Raw genomic sequence first — 14191 nt, 5'->3', positions numbered from 1 at the left:
CTTATGATTTCTATCAGCATGTAAGTAACAAGAAACAAATGCTAATTAAGAGAGAACAATTAATATTAACAGGGAACCTTAATTATACATTAAAGACATTTATCATGCAATAGAGAGCACGAATCATGTATTTATCCATACATCACAACTAAGAGAACAAGTAAATATGCACGATCTAATGCATAGCAGGATTATGCATGATTTCTATGCATATGCATGAATAAATTATTATCTTTTATCAAAGTACTTTTTTCATATGTATGTCCCTATTAGATGAACAACATTTAAGTTCTTCTTTTTATTATTACCATTGCCCGCGGATACACCAAACGAGTAAAATCCCAGAGGTCAAGTTAGGTTCCTAGGGTAACTTAGCACACAAGTTGTATTTTATTACTAGGTTTCAAACTTAGCCCTCGACCGAAACAACCTTCAGAACATTAGACCATCCATCTAATGTCGAGGACATTCGGGACCACCCATCTATAAGTGCCACTTTTCTTGGTATACCAAAACAACAACTGTGTCTACACACCACCCCTAGGTAAAGTTGCAGATTTTTTCTAAAACCGTGGTAAGGAAAAGAACCTCAATATCGGGTTCAGGGGCAACAATAATGCACACAAAGTTTTTGTATCCTCAGGATGTCCAAACCGCTAAACCAAAGATTACCTTTACGTAGAAAGAACATCAAGAGATCATTAATTGCACTGTTCTCTTTCTTTTCTTCTTATTAAAATGAATTTCATAAATTTGCAAATTAATATGCAAACATAAGCTCGCAAGTCAACATGCGCAGCTCTTCACGGTCTACCACCCGTGGTAACAATAAATCAGTGCAATAAAAACCACAACATCAAATATAATTTTTGCAATGCATAAACAAGTAAGGAGCACACCGGCTCAAGGCTTCCACAACCTATGATGATCTATCTTAATCATCTGTGCATTCCTATGCAAAAAATCTCAAGGAACATACCAATGCTTTCTTTTCATATCACATGTCTTTCAATGCACACACACATGAATGCCAATAACTATATTCTTTAGGCATATATTTATATTCAGATGTATGCATTCACATAACCATACCCAAAGCATGCTCTCATTCAGGGGCCAATTCAAGAAAACATGTGAACCAATGTCTGCTTTCATTCATGAATCTATTCAATTAAACATGTAAGCACTCATGCATTTATTACATGCAAAAACATATAATATCGAGTATGCCCATGGAAATGAAAACAATTGTATATTAACACTTGAATTAAGCATGACAGACGAAGTGCACACATACATAAGACAAATGTCATTATCATAAGCAAGTCTAATGCAAATAGCAAAACTAGAGATCAAGTTCCATAACTGAACACCTTCATTTTATGTTTGCACATGCACTTGAAACGGCTTTGAAATATTATATTGCTCAAGCATGTACTATCAAGTTAAGGCATGTGAAAGTCTCTAGTTATAACATGTATACATTTAACACAATCTGAAGTTAACATACATGTAAACTTTAGAATTCCAGACTCTCTTAAGACCCCATATATATATTTTTCTTTTTTTTTCTTTTTTAAAGGCACCCACCTGCCCAGCCCAGCCCTCACGGCTGGGCCTAAATGGCCCAACAGGCCTGGTAATGAGGTCAGTCAGCACCCGTATAGGGGCTAACCTGGTCTGGCCAGGTCTGGCTGGGCTCGGCTCCAGCCCAGCCGACGTGGTCGGCTGGGCCTGGCAGCCAACACAAAAGCCCATACCGGCCTGTGCATGCAACCGACGACTGGCAGTAGTCAGCCCAAAAAGAAATCTGATTTTTTTTTTGAGTTGCTCTCTAATCCAATTATTGCTTGACCCTCACCAAAAATGGATTATGCTATAAAGCTAAGGTCCTTTGCTAACATGTTACGTCACTCTGTTCCCAGGGTTTTCCAGCTAATCAACCGTGCTCGTGGCCTTTGAGGCAACCCAAAACATCACCAAATTGTGTGGATGTATGTACACCCATTATTTCAGTTCAGGTTACCTGGCAGGTGGATAGGTTTGCTGATATCTGAAAAAAAAATGCTGCTACATGAGCTTCATTAAGCATAGGCATTTATTACTATTCTGACATCAACTTCTGTAAAGGTGTCTAGTACTTTAAAGAGAGATAGAGATAGATAGTAGCATACTTGAATGTCAACCAGGATTTTACAAAATCACAACAAATACGATAATTTTGTGGTGACAGATCCAGCATTATTCACATCTCGAGCTCCTTCCACTCCTCAATTAAATCACCAGTTGGTTGGGGTCCCAATCAGGCCCAGCCAACCCTGGTCGGCTGGGTCTGGTCTGATCAGACCCGGCTGGGCTGCCAGGCCTGTGCCAGTCCAGCCTGTTGGCTCGACTGTGCCTGGCCGCCCTGCCAGTCCAGGCTGGCCAAGCCAGCCCAGCCGAGTCACTCGGCTGGGTCTGTCAGACCATGCACAGGCTCGACCTGGGCCTGTGTATGTTCTGCCAGGGTCTGTCAGTCAACGGAGCTTCCCTCGGCTGGCTGCCAGCCGGCCCAACCATCACGTTTTTTTTTTCAGACCTGTGCTCACATGCATCTTTTCAATCAAATTAGCATGCATGTACAGGTTCATGCAGCAACAATGCACACATGGCCATGATCACCCTCAACGTTTTTGCATATGCACTTTTATCTAAGTATACAAACATAAATGAATACATCAACTACTTTTACATGGGGTTAATCATGGGAATTAATTTAGCATGGAACAAACACGTATTGAACAACTTTTAACATCATTAAAATCTCTGTCTTATCGTGTAATTAAGCATATACAAAATCTTGCTTGTGAAAAGATGAATAAAACCAAAACACATCCATCTAAATCGATGTTCATCAAGAAGAAACTCTATACAAATACTTCTACCTTAAATAACAATTTTGTTTTAGCATGTACAAAATTTTGTTTCATTGAAAAGATGAAAAGAATCAAGAATATATTTGTGAGAAAACACCTCTATAAACACTTTTTCCATAGATTCTCATCAAATTATTGTATGGAAAGCCAATCTATATCAATTTCTCACTTAATTCAAGAGAGAAAACCCATACCATGAATAAAAATTTGAAGAAAAACGATGGTGAAAGTTGAAAAATGTGAGTAGATGGTTGGAGAAGATCAAATCTCCTCTTCTTCCTCTTTTTTCCTCACTTGCTCTTTCCTTTTTTTCTCTCTTTTTCCTTCTCTTTCTTACGTTCTTTCTTTTTGATTTATTTATAGAGCTCTAGATGGGTTGAAGAAGAGAGTGCAGCCCCAGCTGAAGCTCTCTTCTCTCTTAGAGTTTCGAAAATTTCAGAACTCTTAAGTTTGACTTTTTCAAAGTTTTATTTTATTTGAAACTCCATGCTTCTCCAACCTTCTTAGATGTTTCTAGGTGTGTTTAAGGGCTCTACTAAGAGTCCTAAACACTCTAAAAAAATAAATCTTGGAATTAACCAAAATTAATTAATTAATTAATTAATTGATTAATTAATTAATTATTATTCATTAATAAATAAATACCTAAAAGCTTCCAAAAATCATATTATTGAACTAGAACACTTTTAAAGTGATTTTACATGGGTTTAAGGGCTCTACTTAGAGTCCTAAACACTCTAAAAAAATAAATCTCGGAATTAACCAAAATTATTTATTTATTTATTTATTATTCATTAATAAATAAATACCTAGAAGCTTCCAAAAATCATATTATTGAACTAGAACACTTCTAAAGTGATTTTACATGGGTTTAAGGGCTCTAGTGAGAGTCCTAAATAAGTATCAAAATAAATTTTCGGAATTACATTAAATTATTTATTTATTTATTTATTTAATGTTAAATAGTAAATAAATTTCTAGAAGCTTCCAAAAGTTACCAAATTAACTTGGGAGGCTTCTTAACATTAATAAACCCCAATTTAAATATTTTTGATGAATTTAAAGTTGGAAAAATCGTTGGGCATGGATCTGGATCCGGATCCAAGATCCCAATCCATCTCAAAAATACAAATGGGTCTTGAGCTGGATCAAATCCAGATTTATATGGTTCTTGGATGGACTCCAAATTCATATTAATTTGGATCAAATCCATCAGATCTGGTCCGATCCATATCTGGATTCGAATCGACAAACTGCTTAATTTTTGAAAAAATGCGATTTTTGGGTCAACCATCGCCCGAATCAAGAAAAATAAAGTATCGTTGCTCTCAGAATTCCGAAATGCGTCCAACGACATATAACTCAAATTTCGCTTCTAAAATTCGTCTGAAAATAACCTGAATCTTGCTTGAATTTAAAAGTCAAAAATTAAACTTTTTCTCACATTTTAAGTGGGTTGTTTAGACCTAGTTGATGAGACCTGAGCCAAGCCCAGACTTAAAAGCATCGGCCAAAAATCGAGAATCAAACGATTTTTCTTCTATACTTAGCCAAATTTTTGAAAATCTCAAATTTAGCTAAGAAAATACGCGATATTACAAGCTCCCTCTTTGAAACTTATTGTCCAATGTGTGTCTTACATTCTCACACTTGTTTTTCCCTTGTACTCTTTCATCAGTTTTCTTAATTCTTTGGTGATGCTTCTTGTTACAGTCTCAACATAGACAGAGACACATGCACACATGTACACAGTTGTATCTGCACGCATTCGAAGAAAAGTATGTTGTACCGGATGCCCATACCATGTCCTTGTTATGTAGCTTCCTCTTTGAAACAAATTGTCCAATGTGTCAACTTCATATGGTTATCGAACAAAGAATGGATGCATGGAATGGGTCCTTGTTGGAAAGTGATCGAACTCACAGAGGATATACAGAGATGCAAGATATTTTGGGGGATATAGTTTACAGTTGTTTGTACTTTAAGTGCTTAATTTATATACAGTATAGTGTTTTTTGCTTTCATAATTCGTTATAAAAGATCACTGTCACATGATGCACATTACTTCATGGCTTCATGACAAAAAAAGAATTTATAGACCATGGTTAAACTAATTCAAGTTTGGATGCATCCATCAAGGATCATAACATCAGGAAAGAAATCTATTTCTAGGTTTAGATTGCATCACCAAAGTGTGTATGTGAGAGTTTGTGCCTGGCGGGGAGAGGGGGGTGGTGGTGGTCATGTGTGTATGTGTCACAAATACTGGTTTGTTCGTTAATATTTTCTTTGGAGAATTTAAAAAGTGGTTTTAGTTGAGAAAATCTCTGGCACTTATAAGAAACATAAATAATAAATGATTTACATATTTCTAAATTGACCATTTAGGCACAAGAACATTAACCGTCCCTATGTGCTAATACAGGGTTAGAAGCAAGGGTGGTCAAGACTCGAAATACTGGAAAAATGCTGGTTTTGTCACATTTCTAGTCACTGAATTCTTTATGATAGTGTTTTGTTTTTCTTCTGTCCATTGAGGGCCTTGGGTTGGATAGCCATGTGGCAGCATCAATGGTAACAAATCTGGCGATTTGGTTACAAGATAAAGCTGGTTGCTATAAACACTAGCATATCCATGTTGCATATTAAACAATAAATTGACTAAACATGTTTCTGTTTACTATAAACATCTAGCATATCTGTTGCATATTAAACAATGAATTGATTACATGTTTCTATATACTATTAAACATCTATTGCATCCCATTGCATTGCTATGTAACATAGGTACTTCTGGAAGGGTGTCAAACCCCTGTCAACATGGGTACTTGTGCCTGTACTTCATGGTTACTGGTCAGGCCAGTTTTGCACCTGATCTGATCCAAACCCATCCTGTACCTATTATGTAGGATAGGATCATATTGACAGTGGATAAAAGGGTTATTTCCATCCATTGTTCTATGGTGTTTGATACGATTTACAAACACTTGCATACATACTTTTATGAAACATAATTTGTAGAAACATAGCTGTACCCTTGTACACATGATTTTAGGAACTCCCATATTGTATACGTACCTGCACCAGCATCTGTACCCACACCCTTACCTATGTGACAAAGTTGCATTGTAAATATTTTCTAAACACTGAATTTCTATTGTGTTTACACACTGGTGCAACCTCTGTTTTTTGCATGTTAAACATTTTTTGAAGCAATATTGCAAACAATCTTTTATTGTGAAACGTAGACCTCCTATCTTCACCCAATTTGCTGCATGCGTTGGACTGCCATTACTGTTCTAGTTGCATGACTGGCGTTTGTGCTTTTGTGAATATCTCTTTTCCTTGATAAGTTCTGAACAGCATTAATATTTTCAAAGCTCTGTTTGTTCCTTTATTGGGGTGCCTTCAATGCTTCTAACCTCTCCTGAAATTCTAAGGCTTGCATGGATATTTTCATTTACAGGGCGATCTCTGCATGGTACGACACACGGAGCTGGTTTAATTCCCTATGCAAGCAAGTGATGGAGCAAGACTGGTCATGGAACCGGCCTGCACTGGACTATATGGAGCTTTATCATGCTGCCAGAAAATAAGGCAAGTTGGAACATGAACCACCAAATATTTGAAGCCTATGCATCCAACCCTCAAGCAGCCTATTTTTGTTGAGCTAGGAGTTTTGTACAGCATCAATTATGTTCAACAATGTTATTCATCTTATTGTTCTGTTTGGTAGCATCATGTCGTCTATTAAATTAAATGTTGTCAATAATATGTGTCATCTTCTTATATCATTTGACTTGGTCGTTTTGGAATAAATGGTTATAATCTTGGTTCAATTTTACTTGACATGATGCTTCCTGAACTACTGAGAACAAGGGTTCTGTAGATTTCACATTTTGCATTATTGAAGTTAGTAAAATTGGTGATCTTGAATATTTTCCTCCAGTTTCGGCAAATTGTTAGTTAGTGCGGTTTGTTTCGTGGGAGTTACAACCATTTTCATACAAAAAATGGTTGTTTTCCCATGACACGTGAGACAAACGCTGCCAAGTAGTCCCTTTTTTTCGCTGCATGATGTTGGAGTTTTGTGTGAAAATCCTTCCCCAGGGCCTCACTGGGGAAACATTTTCCTGCAGGAAAATGTGGGGCCCTGCCTAACCCTAGGGATGTAAACAAGTCAGAACTCGGTCAGATCTATGCAATACCAAGTCCAACCTAATCAGGGTATGGATGGGTCGGGTATGATTCAATTCTGACCTATACTGGATCTGGTAGGATCTGGGCTTGATAACAAAGAAAATGGGTTGATTAACTACTCAGGTCAGCATATGGAGGTGAAAAGATCGATTACACAAATATTTGTGCATTAATCACCTGATCACCCTCCATCTTGGGACAGGGCCTTTTCATTGTGGGGCTCAAGGCCTGATGGAGGGCAATCAATGCACAAATTTTGTGCCATGTGATTGCACCCCATCCGGACTGGCATATGGAGTCGGGAATGGTTTTGAAATTTCATGGCAGAACCCTTGGTTTGTCATTCTTATAGGACTCAAGGGTGTGGTTTGCTTATGATAGGCCCAATCAGACTTGGACATGGAACCAGCACCTCATAATTAGATGTGGGACCGGACCATATAGATCTGGTGAAAATTCGACCCAGTTTTATTGACAAGGAACCCACTACGATCGGACCCTAATTGGCTCCATCTTATAGTGGCAAACTCTGGAAGAGAGTAGACCGGCCCTGTAGTGCTGCTCCATATATGCTATTGTCTTCGGTTTGACCCCAAGGGAAATCAAACTTGTGATTCTATGGCCTCCAAATGTCTCCATGCTTGCCCCAACCAACTGGGTGACCCGTTGGTACTTTTAGTTTCAATAGGTTCAAGGATAATCAAGGAGATGCCCACAAAGGCTCTGCTCATCTGGTAGGGGTGACTTGTCAATGTCACCAAGTTGACGGGACATCACAAGTTCGAAACCCATTGCTGCAAGGTCGAAGCAAGGTGTACTCCCTGGTGGGTAGGGAGCACCGTAAGGGTTTTACCAACCTGAGGCCAGCCAATGTAAGGTCTGTGATGTAGGGGTTTTTCCCTTAGATTATCCAGAAAAAAAGAATAAGCAAGGAGACCTTGAGTGTGCTTTGTGGGCTGCATGCTACATGATCAGATCTTGCATACCCAGGTCAAGGTTTCCTCAACTTGTGATGCACCTATACTAGTTCTTTTCTACATGGAATAACCTTGTCTCAAGGTAAAGAATACGTCATGGAGATGCTATTTTAAGGCTCTATTTGGGAGCTTTGCATGAGATGAAAATTGATAACATCATTTCCATGTGTTGTGGAGATATGGTTTTGGCAAAATGTGGTGTTGAGGATGGAGTTGCCAAAAACATCTTCTTGTGAAAGGTATTGAAACGAGGTGTTGGAGCTGTCGAATCCATTCCCAATGCAGCGCTTTGGCAATACTGCTACTCTGCATCAAATCTCCGATTCAAGGCTCCCAAACAGAGAGCCTAAGAGGAAATGAGATGGCGAGTTCGATGAAAGATATCACAGTTAGGATTTGTGACAATTTTATGGAAACATTACAAGTGTAGCACAAAGTTATGAGGCCTTTGCTTTTCTTTTCTTTTTTTTGGTATCTGAGAATCATTTTTCATATACAAATGCTAATCACTGATTAAGGGTCGAATAAGATAACTTCGATTGGTTGAAGTTTACACTATCTTCTCGACTCAGGTTCGAACCTTCTTGGTGGCAACCTCTATCTTGACTATAAAAGAAAAATGCTTTGAATGACTAATTGGATTAAAAATTCCAAAATAAAACTAATGTCCTCATATAATTGTAAGTATTGCCTTCACTTTATGAAACAAAGACAATACCTCAAACATGCCTGATGATTGCATGTGCGAGTTTAATAATAGTCCTCAAGTTAATTAGGTGGCTGTTGTTTGCACGTGTGTTAGGTATACACGTTTTCACACTATGCATGTGACGTATTGGTGTCAATGGGTCAGGTTTGATTCCGACCTAGGTGGATCAAACCCATATTTGATTTAAGATGCTACTACTGGGTTTGGACTTAGGTCCAATCAGATCTATTATAAGAGAAATCATACCCGGATCCTATAAGGATTACATGAACCATACCCGAACCATACCGGGTAAAATAATATTCTTTTATCTTTTTTACATTGAGAAGTAACAGATTTTATTCGGAACTCGGGTTGGGGTATAAAATTTCATAAGCCATATCTGGCTTCATATATTAATGGGATTCTTTGAATCTGGCCAAGATTTTAATCAGACCTTTTTGTTTATCACCAAACTCTGACCCTATAGGGTTTGGTACAGGTTGGGTTCAGGTCAAACCCGACCCATTGACACCCCTAATGTGAGGTAGAGGAAGCACTTAAAATTATTTTGATAGTTTTAACACATCACATTATAATTGAAACGCAATAATTTTTCATTATTTTTAATCCGGAACGTTTTACTTGAGTATCGGTATCAGTCCAATACAGCTGAATCGGTGGCCAAACGATTCAGGGTCGATACCAAAACTGACAACATTAGGCAAGAGACAACACTTCAGGTATCAAACTCGTGACCTCCTTCAGCTTGAATACCTTAAGCCAACCTACTTAGCCAAGTGTGAGGAACCTTTACGGCGAGCACCATCCCTTTTTTTTTTATGCAATAATGACATCCATTGTCATTATAAATATCGCTAAAAAACAAAGTCATCACTTGCATGTTCTACACGTAGACAAGAGTCTCCTACAATGAATGCTAATTACCAGCCGTTCATCCTTTTCATTTTCTTTATCATGTGGTGGAGAATTGTTAGACTTTTACCTGAGTTTTGACATCTTTACCGTCCATTGCGTCATCCCACTAGGACCCCACGGTCTTTATGCAATTTGTGGATGGTGAGGATGCCAAACAGAGGTGTCAACGGGTCGAGTTTACCTGGACCCAACCTGAACCAAACACTATAGGGTCCAGGTACAGTGATAAATAATATTATTAAGATCCGATTAAGACTCGGGTCCAGATCTGAAGGTCCAATTAATACATGGACCCGGGTATAGTTTGTGAAATTTTATACTAGACCCGGACCCGACCTGAGTTCCAATTAAGACCCACAAATTTTCAATGTAAAAATGATAAAAAAATATAGTTTTACTGGGTATGATCCAGGTCTGGTTCATGTAGTTCTTATCGGGTCTGGGTATGATTTATCTTATAGTGAACCAGATTAGACTCAGGTCCGGATCCGATATCATACCAGAAAACTGGGTCTAAGTCTGGTACTACCTGGGTTCGAACCGTTTCAACATTCCTTAAAGTGATTTGGCAGATCACATGATCTGCTCTCGTTTCCTTCAATGAGGCACTTGTTTCATGTCTATGCACCACATAAATGCAATATTTCTCTCCCTGACTTCATTTAAAGGTTAACTTTCATACTCAAAACACTAATTACGTTCATCCGGGTACTCTAATTATTAACTCTGTTTGGGAAACTAGTCTCCGGTATGGAGTTGGGAATCCCCAGCATTGGAAACTGTTTGGAGATTGCACAAATTTTAAGGTGTTACCTCACAGTTCCTCAAACTGACTGCCATCAATGAGAGGTGGCAATTATCAACCCCACGACGATGCCCACCTCTGTTTGGGAGCCTTGCATCCCTATGAAAACGCCGATTCCATGCTTAGCAGAACAATGGTTTTGCCAAGATGTTGTATTGAGGATGGAATTGCCAAAAACATCCTCTTGTGAATGGTATTGAAACATGATGTTGGGGCTGCCAATTCCATTTCCAATGCAGCGTTTTGGCAACACCACTAGTACCAAACAGCAGAGAGCATGAGAGTGCTGGGGTGAGGCAACTCAACCCTGCAGCAAATGACAGAGTATCTTTGCAATCTTTAAAGCCTTCGCTCTAATGTCGGGTTTTTGGGTAAATGAGGCTAAGAGTGAAGTTTTTCTCTTTAATGTGGATGCGCACGCCTCAGCTATGGCTTCACATCTTTTCGGATGTGATCAACTCTCTCAACTTCCTACAACCTACCTTGGTCTTCTGCTGCATCATTGTTTGGTCCGGGCGCATCTTTGCAAACCTGTCATTGATCGGTTAATACAGCCTCTCAAAGAAGATAAGATTTAGTGGCCGTTAAGGATCTCATCAGCCAAAACTCCTTTGGGTGAAGAACAGAAGAAAAGAAAGTTTTGAGACTTGTAATTCTGGTTCCAAGTGTGCACATAAATATTATGATGGAACGATGGCTGTAGTGAGTTGAATACCCATGTAAAAATCTGTGTTATTTTCGTTCTTTTTGATCTCTGATAATTTTGTACCTGAAACCCAAGAATGTTCCGTAAAAAAAAAGTGTCCGCACTCTCACCATTCAGCGACCTGAGGGAGGAGGGCTTTTTGCTGTACATCGTTCAGAAAATGGGGCGACGAGAAGTCTATCCCATCGGATGGCCTAAGCGAGCGACATCCCTCCTGTCCGGCATCTTGAGATCTACTCAGTGACAACCCCGTCCAACGATCCGAGGGCTGAACAACGATATTTCTCTCCGTCCGGTGTCCACAGAAACAAAATGACGATAATCCACACCGCCTGACGTTCAGTTAAAACCAAAGGAGAGGGCTGATCGGCCCTTTCGCCTGGGAGGGTTGTGTATGTTCGCCCCCGATGATTCACTGAATCCCACGTCCGTGTTCGGGGGATCGAATGAGCGCCACGTATTCATGCACATGGGGCTCGTATTCCCGTGTATGTTGACATAACTTTGCATCGGACTCGGTGTTGTTGCAAAGACTTAATCACCCTTACTTGCTTTTCTTGCCCTGAAATGACGGTTCGAGGAAATGAGAAAAATATCCTCCATTCAAAAGTTGTGAAACGACGGGTGGGGAAAAGGACAAAAAAGTCCTTCATCCAGAAAGTTTGATGTTAACCATTTAAAGTGGAGACGTTCGCCTGCGCCATCTGTTGTAACAGTTGCTCCCATTATCAACGCAAACTTTGCCTTCGTCTCCAGTCGAGCTTTCCACCTTGTTTTTTATCCTGTTGTACAACACACTGTCGCCTTCTCATGCATGCCTTGTGTTACAAAACATTCCAGTGTCTTCTCTTCATTTCTGCTGTCGTTAGGCATCATGGAAGAAAACAATGATTCACAAACATTCCAACCAGTGCCATTAAGGCACCGTGAGTAGCTTTTCATCTCATCATGCTATCGATGAAGAATGCATGCCGTCTTGTGTGCCATTAAGGCATTGTTTGGTTATTGCAGGTAGATCTTGTTATTACGAAGGTTGGAAACTTATCGATATTTGTAAGACGCTGGGACCTGTTAACAAGAACGCTTGTTTGCAGATGCTAGGAAGGGCCTCTACCCCATCAGGTATCCTACAGTCACTCATCATATGCATTGTATCTCAAACCGCTGTATTAGTAACAGACTCTCGTTTTTGTGAGATACATTTTTGTTAGTTAATATCGATTTGTTTGCTATTATGTTCAAGTTCTTCTTTATCGATTTGTAATTTATTGTGCGATATATTTATCGACCTTTTAGATAGTATGTTTTTGTATCGTCGAGTTATAAGTTATAAATACTGAATTGCCGTATCGATTTTCAATATCTGACAAATCAATATACATATCGTTTTGTAAGATATTATATGTTTTGTAATATGTATTTGTAAGATATTTGTACACAGACTTTGAAAATGTTTGGGTGCAGAAACACATCTTGACACGCATGGCGGGGCGATTTTCGCATGCATATCGTTGCTCTCTCAGCGACTTCTATTGAACTCGCTTTAGAGCCTCGTGGATATTATGAGAGCGTTATCGTCAACACACATGTACGACATGTTTATTTTATTGGCATGGTAAGCGACACGTCGATGCTCAACATAAGCAAACATCAAACCGCACTTGCTTTGATACTTTCATTCATTAAATCGTTGCTTTGACTTGCGTAACCCTAGTGGTATCCGTTCTTATATGCATCCTGATTAAATCGTAGTAAACCTATGCCGCTTGCTAACGGAAATTGATATATTGCTTACAAAACATTCCACTGTCTTCTTTTATTTGTCGTTGTTGTTAGGCATTAAGGAAGAAAGCAATGATGCACAAACATTCCAACCAGTTCCATCAAGGCGGCGTGAGTAGCTTCCCAGCATCATGCTATCGATGAAGAAGGCATGTCGTCTTGTGTGTCATTAAGGCTTTGTTTGGTTATTGCAGGTAGATCTTGTTCTTACGAAGGTTGGAAACTTATCGATATTTGTAAGACGCTGGGACATGTTGACAGGAATGCTTGTTTGCAGATGCTAGGAAGGGCCTCTACCCCATCAGGTATCTTACATTCACTCATCATATGCATTGTATCTCAAACCGCTGTATTAGTAACAAACTCTCATTTTTGTGAGATAATATTGACTTGTTTGCCATGTTGCTGCAAACACAAATTGATATATTGCTTAAAACATTATTGAGCTTATCATCAGGTTGTAATAAAGACGATGTAGCTCAATCAATAGAAAGATCTGGAGAATTGAATATCTATACTTATGACCCAACTGAAGAATTGAACATCTGCACTAACGATGCACATGAAAAGAAGGGTGCAGGCATTAGACCCACTATTGACTTGAATGTTCCAGTGGAAGAAATGCAATTCAATGATGAGGTAGACTACCATGACAGCGCACATAATAAAAGTGTATGCACCGGGAATGTACACGGAAGTACACCTGACTTCAATGTTCCAGGAGAAGAAATGCAATTCAATAATGATCCTGATTTTGATGTCAGTACACTTAATAAAACCGTAGGAACTGGGAATGTACATGGAATTGCACTTGACTATGTTCCTGTAGAAGGAATGCATTTTAATAACGAAGAAGATGCATATAAATTTTACAATGATTATGCCTTAAAAGTTGGCTTCAGTGTGAGAAGGTTTTCTTGGTCAAAAAATGCACAGGGTGTCTTGGTTAGAAAGACATATGTCTGTTCCAAGCAAGGTTGGAAGAAATCAATGGGAAATCCAACTAGGAGCACGCCAGAATCAAGATGTGGATGTCAGGCGAGATTGGTTTTGAGAAGACATCCGAATGAGAAATTTGTCGTGCGTACTTTAATCAGTGATCATAATCATGATTTATCTGCATCATTTATGACTCCTATGCTAAGGTCACATCGTAAAGTAACTGTAGCTCATGCTGCA

The 14191-nt window shown here is 39.0% G+C and overlaps 1 protein-coding gene across 1 annotated transcript in view; it reads left to right on the top strand.

Moving 5' to 3' along the window:
* SS3 (starch synthase 3) overlaps nucleotides 1-6853 on the top strand; it is a 113785-nt gene extending 106932 nt beyond the window's left edge. Inside the window, exon 16 of the mRNA XM_089980130.1 lies at nucleotides 6382-6853. Within this exon, the coding sequence (XP_089836256.1) occupies nucleotides 6382-6511 (130 nt within the window). The 3' untranslated portion in view covers nucleotides 6512-6853. The remainder of the gene's footprint in view (nucleotides 1-6381) is intronic.
* The last annotated feature ends 7338 nt before the right edge of the window (nucleotides 6854-14191 follow it).

This window comes from Nuphar pumila, chromosome 11, assembly GCF_984573655.1.
Source record: "Nuphar pumila chromosome 11, dmNupPumi1.hap1.1, whole genome shotgun sequence".
Classification (NCBI taxonomy): domain Eukaryota; kingdom Viridiplantae; phylum Streptophyta; class Magnoliopsida; order Nymphaeales; family Nymphaeaceae; genus Nuphar; species Nuphar pumila.
This window is presented reverse-complemented; position numbering and strand designations above follow the sequence as displayed.